We start from the raw sequence: 22608 nt of genomic DNA, 5'->3' as shown, positions 1-22608 counted from the left end.
CCAAGCTCCTCTGAAACAAAGGCCCATCCTTATAATATTGGTATGGTTGTGAATTATGAGATACTCCAGACTCCAAAGAACTGAAATTGAAGATCACTCAGATGACAATCAAGAGGCACATAGTAGGTTTGCACCATATTACAAACAAGTAATTATAAAGAAGTGGTGTTAAGGATGTCATTAAAGATGTGTTTCTCCAAAAAAGATTGATAAGCTAACTTGTGGCAAGAATAGAGGATTGTCAGCGAGAAACCTGAATGCTCATGTTGCCATGAGAATTTATGGGAAATTGTTACTATACTGGGTGAACCTGTGATGCGCTTATGGGAGGACATGGAGAAGAGTCACAGAGGATAGGCAAGGATGGATGGTTTGCAGCCTGCCTTATTGGAAAGAACACCAAAATCAGTGACAGCAGAGATCAATTGGAATATCAAAGCCTATGTGTACATATATATTAGACAATTAGTGCAGTGGATAGAGCTCTGGGCCGGGAATCAGGAAGATGGGAGTTCAAATCCAGCCGCAGATACTGTCTGTGACCCCAGGCAAGTCACTTAACTTGTTTGACTCAGTTTACTCAAATCTGCAAAGTGGGTGTAGTAATAGTGAAATGAGGTCATTGTAAAGTGCCAAGTCAGAAGCTGTATCAGTGTTATTGTGTGTGTGTGTGTGTGTGTGTGTGTGTGTGTGTGTGTGTGTTCTCAAATACATCGATGCATGTGTAATGCATATATACGTATGATCATCCACCTCATGTTGTAATCTAGACAATAGGCATTGTTTTCCATTTAGTGTTGCTCTAGAGGTTATTAGTCTGATCTCTTTTGAGGGATTATGAGTCTGTTTGAGTAGACTTTATCATATTCAGATGCTTGATGAAATCAGCTCATTAATCATGCATGAAAGAGAAGCATTTGGAAAAAGCTCCCTACCTCTCTCTTGCACTTAGACCTGGCATACTGGGTCAGTGATGAGCCCTCGGTGTGCATATATTTCTTGGTTCTGGGTCTTGCTTTGGTGTTAATCACAAGGCTTTTGAATAGTTATCACTGTGTTTGCACTTATCAAGAATTTTGTATGAACTTAACATATACTTGAGAAGCTTTGTGAGAAGAGACCCTTTTAAAGCTTTACTTGGTGCTTTTTTTGTAATCAATAAAGATAAAGCCTGTGGTATCTTGTAATCTCTTTACCTTGGTTAGCTATAGAGGATAGTTGGCAAAACCTCTCCTTTTCCCTCTCATATTTTCCTCAGGGAATCTCTGGATGTATGTAAGTCAGTTTGCATAAAGATTTCATAAAGTTGAGAAAGTGAACATTTGCCTTTGAGGGGAGTAGTTATTAATAGGTCTGTGATGTTTTCTCCCATTCTTTTGATATCTTTTCCTCCATGAAATATCTTATGAAGTTTTTCCCCATTGCTTATATTGAATTACCTCCAGCGTGGATTCCAAGATGTATTTGATTTGGTTTATTTGTTCTTTCTGACTTCATCTTCTCATATGCCATTTCTAATTCTTTGGATAACATTGGTTATAGGCATTAGAGCCCATAGTTTGTTATAAAAATGTTAATAAATGTGCTCCACTTTACATCAGCTTGCTCTTGGAGTGATGTGGCTCCTTTGGCTCACATGCTAGACTGTCCTTTGACTTGCTTTTGCTTCCATTGATTTTTGCTCTTTTATGAGCTTTTATTGTTTATAATCTTTCGCCATCCTCCTCCATTGCTTTGCAAATGAATTTATAGTCTAAATCAGTGTTATCCTTGGCTTTTAACTCTACTTAGCAAGAAGATCCAGTGTTTACTTGTTACTGTAGTTCCTGAGCTCTCTAGGCTTCCTCCTTTGGTTGGTTGTTCTATACTAGTTAACTATTTGCAAGAAACAGTGATAATTGAGGTGATTGTTTATCTTTTTCCAGTTCCAATTTTTCATCATTGATGGATAATTTAAATAGATAAGGTTGAAGTTGTTTTAACTATTCAGAGGGTAACCTCTCATCTTCAATAGTGTTCTTATTCATAGACTTTGATCTTTGCTCTAGATGGTCATTGGTCCATTTGCCCACAGAAAACTGATTCAGAAGAAAATATTAATCATATAAGGGTATGAGTCTAAAAGGCTTTGGCCTCTTTCATTTCCCAAGGCTGAACCATATTTTGTACATATCTTTTAAAAATTTGTGCTTATCAGAAAGCTCTCTATGTGGCAATATTAGTGTTTTAGGTCCCTCTTTGGGATTTATTTATTTTATTTTTGGGTAATATAGTTCTTATGGGTCTTTTCACTCTTCTTGATCATAGTATCATAGAGCTGGAAGGGACTTGAGAAGTTATCTAATCCAGCTCCCTCTTTTTACAGATAAAGAAATTGGGGTCCAGAGAAGTTAAGTGACATGCCTAACATCACACAGGTGGTGTCAGAGGCAGGATTAAAAATATATATATATATATAAACATATATATATATATATGTATATGTATATATGTATATATATTTCCCCAATTACATATAAAGACCATTTTTAATATTCATTTTGAAACATTTTGAGTTCCAAATTCTCTCCCTCCTGTCTTCCCCAACCCCCTCCCTGAGATGGTAAGCAGTTTGATATAGGTTATACATGTGCAGTCATGGAAAATATTTCCACGTTATGTTGTGACAGAAAACACAGATTTTAAAAAAACTATTAAAAAATAAGAAAGTTAAAAATTGTGTGCTCGGATCTGCATTCAGACTCCATCAGTTCTTTCTCTGGAGTGAGACAGCATTTTTCATCCTGAGTCCTTTGGAATTATCTTGGATCGTTGTATTGCAGAGAACAGCTAAGTCATTCACAGTTGATTATCATACAGTATTGCTGTTCCTGTGTACCGTGTTCTCCTGGTTTCACTCACCTTATTTTGCATCAGTTTATCTAAGTCTTTACAGGTTTTTCTGAAATCATCCTGCTTGTCGTGTCTTACAGCACAATAGTAGTCTTCTGTTGCAGTCATCTGCCACAACTTGGTTCAGCCCTTCCCGATTAACAGACATCCCCAGAGGCAGTGCTCTTTCCACTGCTCTGTGGCCTTTTGTTTAAGATTTGCCATCCATCAATTAGAAACTTTTTTTCTGATATTTGTCAGTTATATTCTCCTGAATTCCAGGGCACACAATAAATTATACCAGCATTCTTCCCCTTGGCTATCACAGGCTCTAAAATGATATGACCACTTTCTCTCAAGGTTACTCTTCTAGTTTACCAGTCCTTCCCTGCTATTCACAATCAGGTTCGGAATAGCATTTTCTCTAGACACTTTTTCTACCTTTTGAAATAGGAAATAGGAAATTAAAAACAAGTCAGGAATTTTTAAGATGTGTAGTTCTTGGCAGAAGGAGTCCTTTAGCAGATTTCCAAATATTTAAAGCTGCTCACCACATCTTACCTTCTTGCCAGTTTTCTAATATGACAAGTTTATATTAGTTGTAAACTAATTCTTATAATCCAGTTTGAGGATATCGTTAAACAAGATTGATAACTATGTTTTCTTGCCCACTTCATCGCAATATGTAAGGAGTGGTTAAATTTTATCTTTCGATCACAACACTGCGTTTGGAGAAATTAATAGGAATGGTACGAATAAGTCCATATAGTTCAGAGGATGGAAGAGACATTTGGGGCTCTCAAATTTCTGAATACTAAACGTATTTGTCTGCCTTTGAGTAGATTACTAAATTTGGGGATACATAAGTTCTAATGTATAAACTAATTAATATAGAATAGCAATATCATTTTATAGTTGCGTAAGACTTTAATCTGCATTCTCTAATTTAATAGACAGCATGGCATAATGGACAGAGAGCTGTCCTCAAAGCCAGGAAGACCTGGTTTCAAATCCTGCCTCTGACACATACTAGCTGTGTGACCTTGAGCAAGTCTTTTACTCTCTTAGCTCTCTAGGCAACTTTTTAAGACCAAGCTGCAGAGAAGGTGTTGAGCTACATTAATAGGGGGAGTTTCCTCATCTGGAACTATGTCTGGAACAACTATGTCACTGAAATCACAGATCTATTCCTATCTCTCTCCTTCTCTCATTTGATACCTCAAATCATATGAGATAGGCATGGAAGCCATTCTCCCCATTTCACAAATGAAGGACCAGAGTGAGAGAGGTTCTATAACTGTCAAGTTGGATGGCAGAGCCTAGGACTACAATCCAGGTCCCTGGACATTAATCCAGTAGTTTTTGTATCTCAACATATAAATAAATATATTTAAAATTAGAATTGTGGGATTGATTTAATAAGAGCAATGTATATAAATGTAAGGAAAAATGGACATAAATTGTTAGAAAGTATTTTACAAAAGAAATTCTAGGGAACTTAAAATACCTTCTAAATTGATAAATTTACTGTTTTATCTCATTTGAAATTTGGACATATAAGATTTATCTTTTTTGACCTATTCTTCAGAATTAGTGTGTTGAAGAAATTCACCCAAAATTTCTGTTTCTGTATATCTGACTAGTGAGGTAGTGATCAATTTTATATACCTGCAAAATTGATGCAAAAATAGTAAGACAGTTAAGGAGTGGTCTTTCAGTTAAGAAACTAAAGCTATTTTTCTTACAGTGACAAGAGTCAAAAGACCTGGCTTGTACTTCTAGGCCATCTGCTTAATTTGGCTTTGTATGACATTGGGGTAGTCACTTTTACATTTAGGGGTGAGAATGGGTGCTGGAGTAGATGATGAGCTCATACTCTAGTGTTTTTTCCAATTTAAAATTTTAGCTCCTCCCCTCTTGGTCTAGTCCTTAAATGTTAAAGAATATTGCCCTGTTTGCTTCCTGAACCTTGTTTCTCCCAAAGCATCCCTTCATTTTCAAAAGGCCTTACTTATTATTGCTCCTGCTTTTCTCTTATAATGAACTTACTTGCATCATGGTCATTGTACTATAAATTAAGATTTTTCTTTTTTTTTTCTTTTTTTCAACTTAAATATATAATGTGTGTGCCCATACTTAGCACTATAGTATGGATCAGAACAGTAGAGAAGAAATTTGAAGGGATAAGGGATTCTAGTGAAAGAAGTAGAAAGGAGAAATCAGAAGAGAATGTTTTGTGAGGAAAAAGGGGAAAAATGAATGTATGGTGAAGGAGGGAGGAAATGTGTTTTGCAGATAGAATTTTCTGGTACCTGTTTAATTTTAATTTTATAGTCATCTATAAATACTTGGATGCTATTGCTAGCATTAATACTGTTAAAAGTTTTAATCTTTGTGTTTCCAGAAGTATTTTTCCTATGAATATATTCTCTGGTTCCCTCTGGTCATTGGTTTCTCTGGAACATTTTTTCAAATATTACTTGAATGTTTTGCATGACTTCATATATATAATGGGTATCTTATGTTTTTCCTTCTCAATGGATGGTAGAGGGGAGGGAGAGAATTTGAAACTGGAAATAAAACTTTTTTAAAAATTAAGAAAACATTATTTGACTTGTGTTGGGTCAGAAAGTGATCAGTGTGGTACATGTTTGTATTCCCCCAGCCTCCTCCCAGAGGTAGGAATAAATCACACACTATTGCTTTAGTGTAATTCAATATAAGAGAAAGCTCTGAAGTCAGTAGTATGCCCTGTGGAAGTTTTTTTAAAAAGTAATCTGTCATTTGAGATAGGCTTGTGTGCCTGCAAGTCTTTCATTGTCATTTTTATTTTTTTAAGGAGCTGATGCTGCACACATGGATGGCGATCAGATTGTTGTGGAAGTACAAGAGACTGTTTTTGTTTCAGATGTGGTGGATTCAGACATAACTGTGCATAACTTTGTCCCTGACGACCCAGACTCTGTAGTGATCCAAGATGTCATCGAGGACGTTGTCATAGAGGATGTTCAGTGCCCAGATATCATGGAAGAAGCAGATGTGTCTGAAACAGTCATTATTCCTGAGCAAGTGCTGGACACAGATGTGACAGAAGAAGTCTCGTTAGCGCATTGCACTGTCCCTGACGATGTTTTAGCCTCCGACATAACTACGGCTACTATGTCCATACCAGAACACGTGTTGACGAGTGACTCTATGCATGTACCTGATGTTGGGCATGTGGAACATGTTGTTCATGACAATGTGGTAGAAGCAGAAATTGTCACAGATCCTCTGACAACTGATGTAGTTTCAGAAGAAGTATTGGTAGCAGACTGTGCCTCAGAAGCTGTTATAGATGCCAATGGAATCCCTGTGGAACAGCAAGATGATGATAAAAGCAACTGTGAGGATTACCTTATGATTTCCTGTAAGTTTTGGGGTAAAGCTCTGTTGTCAAAGATATATTTTGAAAAGTGTCTTCTCTAAAAGATATCAGGGATGATATTTACTTTACTTGAAACTTCTATAAAATTAAAGTAAATCTCATAAACCTACCTGTATTTGTGTTTCAGTTGGATCCTATTAAGTTAAAGCCTTAAGAAAATTAAAATGCTTAAGGGATTGAAAGAGAATTTAATTGATTCCTTAAATGGGGAAGGGTAGTTGAAGCTGGACCATGTAATCTTGATAAACTAGAACAAGGGGGCAGTGCTTGAAATTTCCAGTGGAGTAATTTAGGAGGAATAAAGGAAATGTACAATACAACAGATAAGAGATGAGTACAGAGAAAAGTTTAAGCATCTTCAAAAGTAAATATTGGTGACTGAATGAAACTGTGATGTTTTGTTACTTAACCATCTCTTCAGCTTGACAGGCGAGCTATGCCCTTGAACAAAAATGTTTCTTAGTCCTGCTGTTAGAAACAGAATATAAGATTGGATGTATCACAGTTCTAATGATTATCTGAAACTTTCAGTGGTTTTAGAATGAATTTCCATAGAAAATGATTGCATACAGTTTGTTTCTCTAAAGTCTTATATGACTATTTCTTTTTAACACAGAGCATTGTTAAATAATATAATGTGTAGGAAGCCTATAATATTTAAGGGGTATATGTTCCATATAATTTTGCAAACATTTATTGTCTTTATTTTCTGCAAAGTGTTAGATGCTAAGGAGTTTGCGAAGATTGATAAAGTATGGTCCCCACCTTTTGGAACTTATAAGGGAGAGAAGACAGGAAAATAATGGTGGTACACTCAGTTTATAAAAGGTACAAATAAAGTTCTAGGACGGTTCTAACCTTGAAGTCATTTCCAACTGGGGAGGATCAGGAAAAGTTTTGTGGAGGAAGGAAGGGTAATTTGAGCTCATCCTTCAAGGAGGGTTAGAATTTCCATAGGCAGAGATAGGAGAGGTAGAAATTCCAAGGAGGGTAGGACTTGAGCAAAGGAATGGAAGAAGGAAAGTGACAGATATGTTCAAATAATAATGATTAGTCCAGTTTAGTTGAACATAGAGTAAATGAAGGAAGTAGAGAACAAGGCTAGAAGGACGGTCTGGAACCAGGGCTGCGAATGACCAGAGCAATTAGAGAATCTTGGAAGGCTCTTGAGCAACGTAGCGCCATGAACAAGTCTGTATTGGAGACTAAACTGGCACTAGTATATAAAAGGGATTCGATGGGGAGAGTGACCAGAGGCTGGGGGATCCAAGGACCCTAGGAATATAACAAATACCATAATAAAGTTCATAAAGAATAACGGGGTTATGGTGTGCAGTAGCCCAGTTCCTGTAATGTTCTTGGCCAGTCTGGATGCCTATTCTATCTAGTTTTCCTGGGAGTACAGTGTTTGGAGTCAGCATTTTTTAAATAGCATATAGCTTAACACCAATTACCCCCACCTTTCATATCTTTTTAAGGGGCTCATGAAAAACAGTCTTTCTTGGTGGGGAGGGAAGGGGAACGATGGTACAGTACATCGTTTGTTTTGTACTTTATTATGTAATTTGTTTTTTTTTATTAACTTTTTTATTTAGTTTTAGGCCCTGAGTCTAGCTTAAAGGAGCCCCACCACCCCCTTTTTTTTTGAGTAAATAAATATTAAAGAAGGAATGGCTCTTTTTAGCTTAAAAAACAAAACCCAACTAGTCTCAAATCTTCAGAGTGAAAGTTTCTGTAATCTAGCTATAAGTAATGGTAGTAGTTGGCATTTACATAGCACTTAGACTTTTGCAAATGGTTTGCACATATTACCTCATTTGATCCTCAGATTAACCTAATGAGGTCAGTGCCCTCATCCCCATTTTACAGAAGAATTGGGTTGAGAGATTATTTCTGTAGGGTTACACAGTTAATAAGTGTCTGAGGAGGGAATTGAACCCAAGTCTTCCTGACTCCCAGTCCATTTTCTTTTTACTATACCATACCACCTTCCTTCTATACAGTATATTTTCATATCAGCAATTTGAAAATAAAATTACTTCCTTTGTAATTTGAACTGAAATTCCAACAAATACTGAGGGCTTACTCCTGTAAGATTTTGTGCTGGTGTCTAATTGTCCTCTAATAACCCAAATAGAAACCGACATTAAAGGAGAAACACTTGTTTTTTACCATTCAGTTCCACATTTGATAAACATTAAGAAAAACCACTGAGGTGGTTGCATTAATTTTTCTAAAACTGTGATTCTGTGATGGTGATTTTTGAATACCAACTTTATTTTCTTTTTCCCTTTTATCATTCATTTATTAAGTACTTCTTATGTGCCAGGTACTGGGAACACAAAGACAAAAGTGAAACAGCCCTTGCTCTCAAGGAGCTTACATTCTATCAATGATTTGGGTGGCTTTGAAACTTGTCAGCAGTGTCTGACAACAAATTGAACATAGTACCTAGGGAAAACTATAATGGGGTAAGTGTAAAGGACTAAGACAATTGTAAAAGTGGCTAGGGATCCTTGGATGAGAAGGTTAGCAGAAGTGCCAATTACCCGTACTTTCCATGGAAAAAGTATGGTTTTATTTTCTCTGTCTTTTGCAGTCCTTACATTCTTTCTTCCCTATGAACTGTTACGTGTATGTTTTCTAGAATTAACTTCGGTATCCTCTCTGAATTCAACCAGTCGTGGTGCCATAGCTGGTGAATTTTCCCAGTTACGTGAAAGATTGAAAATGGTTAGGACTTTGTTGTCGTGTGGGTGGGTATTATACTTGAAAAAGCTTCCAGAGGATACTTTTTCATTTCTGGTTTTGTTGCTCAGTTTGTTACTTGGTACCTTATGTATGGCATATTACACAAGTAGGGTCAGTAATGATAAATACTTTTTGTATTTATTCGTAGACTAGAATTTTCCTGGTGCAATCTGGTACCTCGTTCTTTAGGCTTCTTTTCAGTCTAGCAATGCTAAACCAGCTCTACAGAGCTGTCCAGAATTCCCACATGCACTTGAAAATTACAGTCTTCTGAAAACAAGTTTCAAGATTTGAATATTTGAGAATACTCCATAAACTGCATTGTTCAATGGATTTCCATGTTCTAGCTCTAATTCTAAGTATTGAACATGGCTGAAGAATTTAACCAAAGCTGGATATGTGTTCAGTTCTAAAAATAAAATTAACCAGAAACGTCAAAACGACAGCTATGTAAAGTAGAAAACAAATACACTCAACTCTGTATTCTAATTAGACATGGTGTAAAGTTTGTCCTCACATCCTGAGTTCTCCTTTGTTTTCTTATTTCTTATTATTGGTTCTTCTTCATTTAGCTCTTAGTCTAGTGCCTGGCACATAGTAGGTGCTTAATAAGTGTTGATTGATTGAATGATTCATTCTTGAAGGCAACTTTATAGTCAGATTAGGATACACATTTACATAGCATAAGCAAGCATTCCAGTGCTGAGCTTTTACACGCGCACACACATGCATGCACGCACGCACGTGTGAAAAAAAGGTGCAGATACAAACATCTTTGTACATTTTTTTCCTCTTATTTTCTTGGAATGTCGTTCCCAAAGGGGCATTACTGAGTTAAAGGATATGATTATTTTTATTACTTTTTTTACCCATTAGCAGGATATATTCCCAAAAGTTTTTTTAGTGCCATCAACAATGTAGGTCTGTCTCTTTCCTTCCACAACCTCATTAACATTGTGCTTTTTAATTTTCATTTGTGTTTGTTATTTTAATGAGTGTGATGGTACTTTTAATGTGCTTGTTTTTAATTATTGCTGAGAACCAATTCCATAGTTGCTTATTTGTATTTCATTTTATATGAGCATTATTTTGTCCTTTGGAGATGACATATCAATCAGTTGCCTATATATTTTGGGAATCAAAATATTATCTATGATTTTAATTGTGAGTATATACATATATTCCTATTTTTAAATTTTGTTTCGTTATGCAGAAATACTTTATGCTTATGCAGTATTAGCTGTGCTCCTTTTGCTGGTAATTACTTCTCTTGTTTTAATGGTCAAGAAATTATCTCCCTACAGAATTATTACTATATTATTACTATATTATTACTATATATTACTATATTATTACTCTTTAAGTGGTTGGTTTTTTAAATGTAAATTCTTAATTTAGCTGTAGTTATGTATTTCTTTTTCTTCTTTACACCCAGTTTTCCCAGTAGTATTTATGAAATAATGATTCCCTTCCTCATTCTTCTATTTTGGTTTGCCTTGAAACTCCAGAATAGGTTTGGATCTGTTTTTGACTTATTTTATTTGGTTTCCCTGGTTTCCTTATCTTTCATCTATTATGAAGTAATGTTGACTAGCTGCTATATAGCTTTTTGGAAGGACAGTTTTCTGGACTGTCTTTTAACATTTGTGCATATGTGTATACGTCAGATTGCAGCCCCTTTGTACAGTTTGGTGTGTAGTCTTCAGAAGTTGTTGTATCCTGAGCATTTCCTCACCTTGCAGGAAATATGTGGATGAGCCTTTGCACGCTCGTCTGTCCTTGGATGACAGACGTAAGCTTCCATTCCCATGACCAGTATTTCAAGGCTTTCCGGCTGGGTCGTGTTTGCCCATGGCTTTCAGGGACCTTTTTGTGGTTCAGTCCTGTCCGACTCTTCGTGACCCCATGTGCTGTTTTCTTGGCCATTTCCTTCTTCAGCTCATTTTGCAGATGAGGAAACTGAGGCATTGGGACTAAGTGACTTGCCCAGGATCACATAGCTAGTAAGTGCCTGAGGCTGGATTTGAACTCAGGTCTTCCTGATTACAGGCCTGGCACTCTATCCACTGCTGCAGCTAGCTGCCCTTCAAGGACCTAGGTTCACCTCACTGCCACAATGGGGAATCAGAATATTACGCTTGTGGAAGATACGTGCAAATGTACACACATGTGCTTTGGATGTTCCTGACAGAGCGCTTGAATAAAACCAGCCTTATCTTGCCCTCTTACTTCATGATGGCGGGAACATCATGAAGATAGGCTCAGGGTTTTAATAGATTTCTTCAGTCATTCAGAGTTGCTTAACAAATCCCAGGCCTCGATTCAGCAAACAGTACTGTGTACCTTCCCTACGCTCAGGCTGTGGCAGGTGCTATAAATGGATACAGAAATAGAAAATGTTGATATTCAAGTAGCATGTAAACAAATGGCAGCTTTAAATCTGCGGTCCTAGCTAAGGCTCCAAAGTTGAACAGTGCGCATCAACATTGTTACTTCATTTCATTCTCACCAAATCTTTGAGCCAGGTGTGCTGCTGCCGCCGCTGTTCTCAGTTTACCAAAGACAGACTTGAAATGTCAGAGATGTATGAAAACTGGGACTCAGACCCAGGTTTTCTGACGCCGAGTCCAGCAAGCTTTCTTTGTTTTTATAAATGTAGTGATTCATTTTATTTTGATGCAGCAGACACAGAAACCACGTCCCCTACCCCTTTCACAAAGTACATTCCCTGAAATAGGCAAGCAGAATCACCTAATGGCAAGGTTGCAGCTAATGTTTGTTGGTTGTTGATTGTATTGCTAACAAAAAGGAAAGATGCTGTGCCGTAACGTCAGTAGCATGATCCTACCGCAGCTGTTACGTGTGGCTGCCCCTTACTGGTCATTGATTTATTGTTGCAGTCACTTGTGGTATGATTTTGGTTCTGCTTTCCTGATGCTTTGCATCTAAGTTCCAGGGCTCTTTGTACTTACACCATGCAGTCCTTGTGTTCATGGCATATTCCTATAATCTGTCTCACAACCAAATTATTTTCCTCTGTTTTGCATTCTACTTAAAACTTATGAGTTTAGAATTAGGATTGTTTTGTATTCAGTATAGTAATCCTTAAAACTGTCACAAGAATCTTAGCAGTGGTGCAGTAATACAGTATATGAAGCGGACCTCACATGAGTAATGCCCAGGAGCTTCGTAACTGATCTTTTCCAAACATTTAAAAAAATTATTGCCCTACCTTGACTTACTCTCTTCATCAGGAAGTTTCATCTGTGCTTAAGATGAACCCTGTCAGTGCCATACGCTTAAGGTATTTTATATGAATCTTCTGTTTAAGGGCACATGGATAAATCAGTACCCTTTTTGGTCCTTGCATCGTCCATACGTGCTTCATAATTTGATCAGTAATTTGTAAATTGTTTAAGAGAAGATGCTATCTTTAAATTCTTATGATTATATTTTTATTAGAAGCTTAGATTTGAACATTTCAATATATAAAGAACAGAAAAGAAGATTGTATATGAAATTGAACTTGTATTATGTAGTTCTTTTAAATAATAGCAGAAAACCCCAGACCTTCCCAATTTGTGACTCCTTCAAAACTTCCCTCAGCTCACTTATGTGTGTTTTTAAATATTTCTTTGATGTATCTCTATATTTTTCAGTCCTTCACAGTGTTTCGCATACAATATATGCTCATTAAATATTTGGTGAATAAATCTCATCCTCTAATTTCTTCAGAAAATGATCCTCTTGTTTCCGGAACAAAAAGCTACAAGGGATTGACAGATACATTTCTTTCTTTTCTGCACCTAATGCCTCGAGCGTCTTGTTAAAGAAAAAACAAGTTGTAGTGGTATTTCATAGTTTCTATGCTTCTTATGTTTCACTGGAGTTACTCACTCAGGAAATATAGTCCATGATTTTAGATTGCTATTGAGTTGTCACAAAGCTCCTTAAACAAATCTTCATTTTTTTGGTGCATTTTAAATGCACATTGCATTTAAACAGGCTGTCACTTTATGACAATTATATTGTGGAAAAGTTAGGAACAGATCAGGTGATACTCAGTTAATGAACAATTCCTTTACACAGCTGTAGGAGCTATAGGAATTTAAGTTTTTGAGGATATTTGTTGATGTTTAGAGCTAAGGTTATAACCAGGACATTTTACTGCATGGAACTGCAAGACTGAGAACTAGAAGGAACCTTAGAGGTATTCTAATTCATTCCCCTGATTCGACCCCTGAGTAGAGGGTGTAAAGATGCCTTGCAAAAAGATCATGTGTTTGTAGAGCCAAGATTTGAACCCAGGTCCTTTGACTCTAAATCCAGCCCTCTTTCCCCTTTTCCCTATACCATGTGGACTAATGTATAGAATATTCAATTTTGGTTTAGTTACTAGTTTTTATAGTCATTATTAGTGCCACAAGTATCAAAATCAGCTCTTACCCCAAATGCTTTTTACATGGTCTTATTAAGTCTTTGTGCCAAAAGTGAGAAAAGAATTTCTTAGACTTCTAATTTTCTCTGTCTGTACTTTGACTATCGGGCTCTAATATGACTATCAGAAGGATTTAAGTTCATTCACAAATGTTTATTAAGTGCCCTCTGTATTCATCATACTTTGAAAATGGACAGTTTTCATCCATTTATGGGTTGGATTTTTTTTAAAAAGTCTTAATATTATTGAACTGTTTTGTTTATTGAAATCTTAATTTCCAACTCTTATCGCTCCCTCTAACATACCCTACAGAGCCATCCCTAGTAGGAAAGAGAAAAACATGCAGCAAAACCAACAAACGTGACAGCCGTGTCTGATCGTGTATATAATATTAAATAGTCATAGCTCCCCACCTCTGCAAAGAAGGGAGGGAGGCGCATTTTCTCTGCTCTTCTCTGGGACCTGGCGTGGGCATTGTAATTACACAGCTTTTCTTCTTTTCCTTTTTATTGATGTTTTTCTGGATATTGCTTTGGTTCTGCTTATTATGGTCTTCATTGGTTTCCTTTAAACCTTCCATGCTTCTCTTAATTCTTCAGATTCATTGTTTCTTAAGGCGCAGTAATTTTTCACTGCATTTATGTTTGCTCAGTGATTCCCCAGTTGAGATTCCATAAATGTTTGGTTGATTCTACTTCTTATTTTAGTAACAGGAAAGAGGGAATTATTCAAAAGGAAAATAAACATTTTCAAATAAAATTTACAAGTTATCCACCCAGGACGATGAAGACTTTGTTTATTGCTCTTCTCGCTTCCCTCTTTGTTATTCTTTGTGTCTTTTCTATCCTTCTCTTTCCTTCATGCCTTCTTACATTTTTGCGCACTTATATTCATAGCTGATTGAATGGAGTAGCACAAAATCTGCTCCCATGTCCCTTTTCATAATAAACAGTAGCTGGTCCCTCACTGCTTCTTGTCCTTGGTGCTATCCCTGCCCTAGTTTCTATGGAAACAGCCGAGCAGAGGAGTGACAACTGGAGGTTTTCTGAATAGGTGAGTAGGTTTTCCGTTCTGCTTCTTGGTGGCAGTGGTATCACTTCTCATCATGAGTCAGCTATTTTTCAAGTTATCTAGGGAAGGATGTTTTGATTAAATTTCTACTTAATAAAATATTCTGGGATTGTGAAAAAACCTTTTTTTGTGTGACAACAGCTTCATTCTAATTTTGATTTTTTAAAAATTCAATTTCTTGTAATAATGGTTCAAATTGGGAAGTTCCAGACTGTTGAGTAACAAGTGGCAGGTGCTCACTTTTATTTGCATTACTTTTAACTGTCTAGTCTTTTTTAACGTGGGCACAAATTTGCTTAAGGTGCTATTTACATTTATTGCTAAAGTACACTTTTGTGATTACCCTTAAGCCTCAAGGAAATGTTATGGACTTGGAAAATATCTAAAAAAGAGCATCTTAAATGATTGATATGAAGGGCTTACTATATGAGGACAACTTAAAAGAATAAAATTTTAGCCTGGATAGATGAAGGCTAAGCAGAGAGAGAGATGATTGGGAGTCTACAAAATCATAAAAGGTATTGGTAATAAAAGTAGAATGAAGAGTGACTCTTTGAAGCTCAGTCATTCAGTACACATTTATTATGTATCTACTATGTGCCAGGCACTGTGTTGTGTTATGTGCCAAGGATAGAAAAAGAGGCAAAAGATTGTTTCAGCCCTCCAGTGGCTTACTGTCTAAGGAAGCTCATTAAAGAAGTCGTGCTGGCTTTAAAATAAAATTTTGATTTAAAAGCAGTTTTGGATAAATAAATGAGTACTAGATCTATATTAAGTTACTAAGGGGAAACTAGTATGTATTAGGGTTTTGACCCTCACCTTTAAAGATGATGGTAAGGAAAATAGGTAGAGACAAAGATTGAACTTGAATAGGTTTTAGGGCTAACCCAGTGTAACATTTCTTTATCCTTTTCTAGTGATGCCCTATTTCTAAAATAAGACAAAATATGTTTTAAAGTAATTGTCAGTCTTAAAATGAGCAGACTTTTTTTTTTTTAATTTGTGCTTCACTCTTATTTTGACCGTTTTAGATCTGTTTAAGTCCTGGGAAGCTTGGTGTTTGTAGTAAAACTTATGGGTCGGTTCAAGGTAATGCACGTATGGCTCCGACAAGGCCAAGATTATTAGACAGTATCCCAAGACTGTGTAACCGTACTAGTTCCAAACTGTTCATACTGGCGGCATGGTAACTGAAATCATTAAGTTGGTTTGGTTTTAATTTATGATGCCTAAGTTAGTGTTTGTCATTTTGTAAGCCAGTTTAATTAATGTATTCAAGGAAGATTTTAGGCAGTATTGCAGCATGTGATTCACTCAAGGCAACTGAATTTTGTCCCATTTTGTTTGTTCAACAGTTCTATACAAAAAGCAGATGCGTTTTCTAATGTTGTCAGGGTCCTTTGGAGGAAAAATTCGGGATATATCTTGTGCTTTATTATCTAAAAGCATATCTGTATGAGAAGTTTTGCTTTTTAAAAACATTTTACCATCAAACTATTCCTCTGAGTTGAGTTTGTGATAGAAGTTATACAGATAGATTTTAAATATTGAGGATGTTTTTAAACATGATCTGCCAAAAGTCTTAGTGCAGTTTCAAGTTATTAGAGCTTAGAACTGCACTGAGATTTTTGGTACACAGCATAGAAACACCAGCACCACCCTTTCAAAAGAGAAAAGGAAGAATGTACTCATAATAGACTTTAAGCCAAAGAGTAGGGAGAAATTGAAGTAAATCCTGGAAGTTTATATATATATATAAATATCAAGTTTAGAAAGAAAACTTTACTATTTCAAAATTAAGCTGTGGCTCCACAATTCTCCATATTTCTGAATCATAAAGTCACAGATTTGGAAGAGACTCCAAAGGTCCTTTATTTTAATCCAATGCTTCCATTGTTGAGGAATCTCTAAATTTTTAAGAATAATTAGGAAATTGAAAATTTTAGGTTACATGATGTTCATTGTTACATAACTGTGATAGAAGCTGTCCCAAACGGCCTTCCTTGGCATCCTTTTCAGCCTTGTTTTTCTGTGATGTCATCCACAAAATGTACAATTTTCTAAAATACGCTTATGCCCATATAATAAGCAGGGGAAAATTTGCAGCAATTATTTATTATAACATACGTAAATCTTGGGACTTTTTTCCCTGTTGCCTTGAGTGGCATTCATATTACTTTAATTAAATGTTCCACTTGCAGAACAATAATTTTACTCTCCTCAGACCCCCTCCTATTTCTCTAGCAACTAGAGATTTCAGGTCCTTCTTTGAAGCCAGAGACTGACTTGAAGAAAGGACTTTGAGTAGGGGAAAAGGGAATTAGGAGCTAAAGGCCTACCCAGGTGCAACTCTAGTCTCTGTCATTCTTTGAAACTCTATAGCCCTAGAAAGAGCTTAGCAATCTTGTGTAGGCCCTTTAGAGAATCCTTTTTGATTTTTCTGCCTCACCATGACAGTCATCAACATGCATTGTGGCCTGATAATTTCTAGTCCCAACCAAATCAACACACTGTCTTAAATAGAAAACTGTATAATGGCATATCTTACCTAAACAGAACTACAAACTCTTTATATAATTAAAAAGGTCATTGCCCTTCCTTTTACTTAATAGGAAAGGCCATTTGTATATAGTAGCCACTCAAGCATTTTTGGATGATTAAAAGCTACATTGGTATGTTATTGCTAAACTCTGACAAAAAGCACATGATTATTGAGCAGTGAACAGTGTTAGCCCATACGAGTTTGATAAATTATTCTTATCCTTTGCTAATTTGCTTATGTCTTTTAAAAGCATATTATTGTGAAGATACTGTTTTTAAAAAAAAGCCAAATGTCAGCAGATGAAGAATGAAGTCTTACTTCTGGAAGATACAGAGATACGTGCACCGGCGATCTCCTCGGCCAGAATGTTTTTGCAGTTTGGGGAGGAGAAGTTGTTGTGCCTGCCCTAGCTTGCTTGTATGTGTTGAATTATGTCAGGCTTCCTCTCTGTTCTTAAACAGATTGTTTTAATATACTAATAGAGCAGAGACTAAAATGGGGATTAAACAATAAGAAGAATTGCCTTAGGTTTAGGGTACATCGAGTTCAATGGCTTATCTCTTGGTAAACCAAAGAATAGTTTGTGGAAAGACCTGTTTTATTCCTTGCCTCATTATTAGAAGCTTAGTGACAGACTACTTAAACTTATCATTTTTCTTTATGGATCTGTTTTCTGTGAATCTTGCTGGACAGTTTTTGAAGCTATTTCTATATTAAGCCTGTTCCATATCTTGGAACAACTAGATCCGTATGCTTTATACCCATTATGAAAAATATACCTTTTATTACATTAATTCATTTAAAAAATATTTGTTAATTGCTTACTGTGTATGAAGTGCTATGTGGGACAAAGGGGAGATAACCAAGTTTAATTATGACTTGGTTTTTTGCCCTGCAAGGAGTTTGTGGGATAGTGGAGAAGGAGAAATACACAAATTATGGTAACCACAAAGCAAGATTATGTGGTCCACGTACTAAAAAATAATAAAAAGATGCAACATGAGGTCTGATTTTTATTGTCACTGACAGAATCAAATAAGGTTTCACAGAGGAGGTGATACTTGAGTTAGGATTTAAAGGATGGGTAGGAATTCAACAGGCAAAAGTGGGATTGGGAGTGGTAGTGATGAAAAAGAGGTATTGCAGTCACAGGAAAGTGTGTGAGCAAAGAAAGAGGTTTGGACCATGCAGAGAATGTTCAGTGGGCAGATAGTCTGTTGTGACTACAATGTGCAGCCTTGAATAGACATCAGAGTCAGGGCCACAGAATCCTTATGGCCAGCTTCATGAGGACAGCCAAAGCCTTTAGATTTTTTTCATCTGAACTCAGTTTTAGGGTCCTTTCTCTTTTCCTTTCTATCCTTTGTTTCCTCATCTGTAAAATGAGAGAATTGAACTACATGAGCATCCAGAGTCCTTTTTCAGCTCTAACTCTGTGATCCTATAACTACTTGCCCTGTTATAGTTTACACACTTCATTTACAAAGTGCTTTTTCTAAAACAGCTCTGTGATGGAGATAGTATAAATATTATTTACATATTATAGATGATATGATGTTGAGTGGTGTCAAGTGACTTGGCCACAAACAGCTAGAAAGTATCAGAGCCAGAATTCAGACCCTCACGTCTTCTGATTCTTGAGCAGAGTGATTTCTCCACTACACCAGGCTAAGGGCTTAGATTTTTGTTCCATAGGCAACAGGTAACCACTGAAGACTTTTTTAGTACATGAGCTCTGCATGATCATTAGTGTGGCAATAAAAGATGGGATTGGAAGGGGAGGAGAGTTGACAAGGAATCTGGTAGGCTATTAGTGGTAATAAGAGCCAGTACTGAGGATGGAGAGGGGACAGATGGAAATTTTAGTGCAGAGGTATAATTGGCAGGACTTGGGAACTGCTAATATATATGAGAAGTGGTGAAGATGGATGAGATCCAAGGGTTTGAAAATGGAAGCATGGATAAAAATAGCAGTGCTGCAGACAGAAATAATCAACTCATTGCCTCCATGAAAACTCTGGACTTCCCCAATTGTTGGTGCTCCCTCTTTCCTCAGTCTTCCTTGTGTTTTACTAATTTGTGTATAAGATATTCAGCCCCAAATTTCTAGTAGAATGTAAGCTCCTCGAAAATAAATTTAGTTTTTGTATCCCTAACACCTTAGCACACTGCTTTAGGGGTATCAAAAAAATTTGCTAAATTAAAGTTTAAAAAAGGAGAATGTTTATGGTCTTGTTTTGGGTGCCAGTAGGGCAGTTAAACAGAGATGGCACATAAGCTGTTGGCAGTATTTGGTCTAGACTCAGAAGAAATGGCATTTCTAAAGAGAGAATTGGGAGTTACCTCTTTACAGGTGGTAGTTGAAGCAATGGTAGTGAATGTAATTTCCAAATAAGAAAGAGGAAAAGAAAAAAAATTTAAAAAAAGAGGAAAAGAGCAAAAGATGAGTTCCTTTTTTATCCTTTAGATTGACCTTTTAAAAGCTGGGTGATGCACCTCCTCATTCTAGGAAATTAGAGTTTGACAAATATTGAATCAGTTTTTACCATATTAATTTTAGCTATTTTTATAATGCCTTAAGGTTTCCAGACTGTTTGGCATATATTATCTCATCTAATCCTCACAACAGCCATGCTATTCTCATCTCTGTTTTATAGGTGAGGAAACTGAGGCTTAGCAAGATCACGTGACTTGCCTACGGCCAAATATCTCATGATGTCCAAAGAAGGATTTGAACTCAAACCTTCCTGACTCTAAACCCAGCACTTTCTTATATTACAAGCTGTTTTAGTTGTATTAATAAATGATGTTAATGATTTTATTGCCTCCAATTATAATCCAGGTCAATTTTATCTTTCCAGAGTGAAGAATCCTAATTTTTAATCTGTTCTCATGGAACTTCCCTTTTCCTAAACCATGTTTTTCATCATATCTGTTTTCCTTCTTGTACCATAGCAACTCTTTCAAATCCTGTAGCTTGAGGTATGGTAGTTTATTCAAGTGTGGGTCATTATGAATTTGAACAAAATGTTGCAGATTTATTTGTTTTTTTTTCCAATGCCTTTCCTAAGGATGTCCCTGATTTTGTTGATTTCTCTTAAATCTGTAGTAGCACGTTTGGTTGAGTCAAAATGTTGCTTAGACGGATGTCTACAGGAACAGTTTCTTTGAGATACTGTCCTTTGATCTAGAGGAAAACTAAAAGCCCGTCATTGCCAAAGTATAGCCAGGCTATTTTCCCTTAAAACTACTTTATACGTACTCATTTGCCACCTTTTTTCTTGTCATAGAGATTTTTGAAAAGTCTTCCAGGTTTTTTATCTATTGGTTTGACTCTTTTCACTGCTCAGAAGAGCACAGACCTACAGACTTTGGTCAGTGCACAGGGTACCCTGTCTTTCAGATGATTTATACAAAATGTTGAGCTAGAAGACCTCACCGTTAACGCTTCTCCTTCCAAAGACGTGCTCCTTTAATTCTTGTTTTCCCGTCTGTAAGTGACAGAACAAAACAGCCTTTGGAGGGGAACCTTGTCAAAAATGTGCTGTAAAGATCTGGATAACTAACCTAGGGCTGGAAGAGAACTTTAGAGGCCTCCGTTCCAAGTCTCTTATTCTACAGTTGAGCTCCCAGGGCCCCTGAAAGTTAAATGACTTGTCACACAAACGGGAAATAGCAGAGGAGAGATTCAAACCCGTATCCTCTTGTGTCCCAGACGGTGTCCTTTCTGCTGCAGCTGCACTGCCCGCCTCCCTTTTCATTTTAATTTATCTCTTTAAGAATGCCTATTGACATAACTTCCCAAACAGAATTCATCTAGATCATTTATTTTCCTTTGCTTTTAAAAAAGTTACCTTTTCTGCTTTGTTGTTGTGCCTCGGAGGAGACTGAGAGATTGAGGTGAAGTGACCTTTTTCCCATCATCTTACATGTAGTGGCAGAGTTGGTGGAGTCAGGAATACTCATCTGACCTCGGACACTCGCTAGCCATGTGACCCTGGGCCAGTCACTTCACCCTGTCTGCCTCGGCTTCTTCAACTGTGAAAGGAGCTGGAGAAGGAAGCCCCACATGGGTCCGGGAAGAGCCAGACGTGGCTGAACAACAACAAAGTAACAAGTCACAGAGCCAGGGTCGGAGTCTGCATCATCCAGCTGCATCCTTCCCATGATCATTCTGGGCTCTCGAGGGCTAGGCTGAAATAGAGGAAGCTCTGGCAGTTACTGAAGTGTTCTTAAAGTCTGTCAGCGTGGGCCTGATGATGGGCTGTGTGTTTTCTGTGACAGGAACAGCATCGATAGATTTAGAGACACTTGTCACCGTGTTAGTCACAGGGCAATGAGTTCTTTTTTGGCCGTAGCAGCTTTCAAACACTATATATGACATTTTCAGAAGAGTTATGATTTGAGTGATTGAAGGGAATATCCACACCGACAAACGATGGATTCCTGAAGTACTACACAGGCATTGGTAATGATGTTGTCCATTTATATTTATTTGGTATAACAATTTAAATTCTTAATTATGTAGTTTGCCTCTTAAAAGTGTGTTTTGAAAAGATACCTATTTTTCATTCCTGGTTAAGCTGAGAAAAATGTCTTCAGTTATCCAACCATATCTCTTTATATCTTGATGATCTTATTTTGCGTCATAGCTCCTTTTTGTTAATTGATGTCACTGCTTTCTTTTTCCTTCTGTAATCTTAATTCCTATTTGTATTCGTGACTCTAATCCCATATTCTTTGAAATTTTGGAATACTATTGGAGTAAACCTCTTTTTGGATACTGTTCTTTTAAATGGAAAGGGTACAGTAATTAATTTGAAAAATTTTTTAAGCATTACATTGATCAGGAGAGATACTCAAGTGTAGCTATCTTTTTGAAAAGCATCGTTGCCACTGGCAATCATTATTATGTCTGTCTGCTGTTAAATTAGAATAGGTTTCTTGGAACAGATTAGTTTCCTAGGAGATTGCATCAGTGTGAATATTCAGAATTCATTTTTTCAGACTTTTCTTCTTGGTTTTCTTTAATTTCAGTGGAAAAATTAACCTGATTATTAAATCAAGGGGTTTTTTTTTTGTTTGGAAGTATGACATTGACTAACCAATTAATCTCTTAACAGTTTGTATAAACAAAGAACCAAATTTGTTTTCTTAGTTGCTTGTATAATCCCTTCCTCGCAGGCAGAGCTGGTAGGAAAGACATAACTGCTATGCAGATAACTCCTTCCCGTTTTTGTCAGAGGTGAAATACTGTTGTGAAATGCCATCAGCAGATGTTGAGGCTTGTACCATAGTTAGGTTTTCCTGCTATGATCATTTGCAGTAACAGCTTCTGGTGCTTCTGAAGGAAAAAAAGAGAGACCAATACCATTTCTTAGCTACCGTTCCCTCTAAGTAGAACACAGACTTAGGCGCTTCTCTTAGGAATTTGATTCATCTCGTGCTCCAAAGTAATACTCAGACTGATGGGATACTAGCAGCCACACAGGACCCTCAGTTAAACAC

The 22608-nt window shown here is 36.7% G+C and overlaps 1 protein-coding gene across 2 annotated transcripts in view; it reads left to right on the top strand.

Moving 5' to 3' along the window:
- Positions 1-22608, top strand: part of ZFX (zinc finger protein X-linked) — a 65625-nt gene that overhangs the window by 20527 nt on the left and 22490 nt on the right. For both annotated transcript variants that reach the window (XM_036744284.1, XM_036744283.1), the window contains one exon: positions 5711-6280. In XM_036744284.1, coding sequence (XP_036600179.1) covers positions 5728-6280 — 553 coding nt within the window. In that variant the 5' untranslated portion in view covers positions 5711-5727. The remainder of the gene's footprint in view (positions 1-5710; positions 6281-22608) is intronic.

The sequence above is a fragment of the Trichosurus vulpecula genome, chromosome 2 (genome assembly GCF_011100635.1).
Source record: "Trichosurus vulpecula isolate mTriVul1 chromosome 2, mTriVul1.pri, whole genome shotgun sequence".
NCBI classification, from domain to species: Eukaryota; Metazoa; Chordata; class Mammalia; order Diprotodontia; family Phalangeridae; genus Trichosurus; species Trichosurus vulpecula.
The sequence above is the reverse complement of the archived record's forward strand: the minus strand, read 5'-3'. Positions and strand labels throughout refer to the sequence as shown.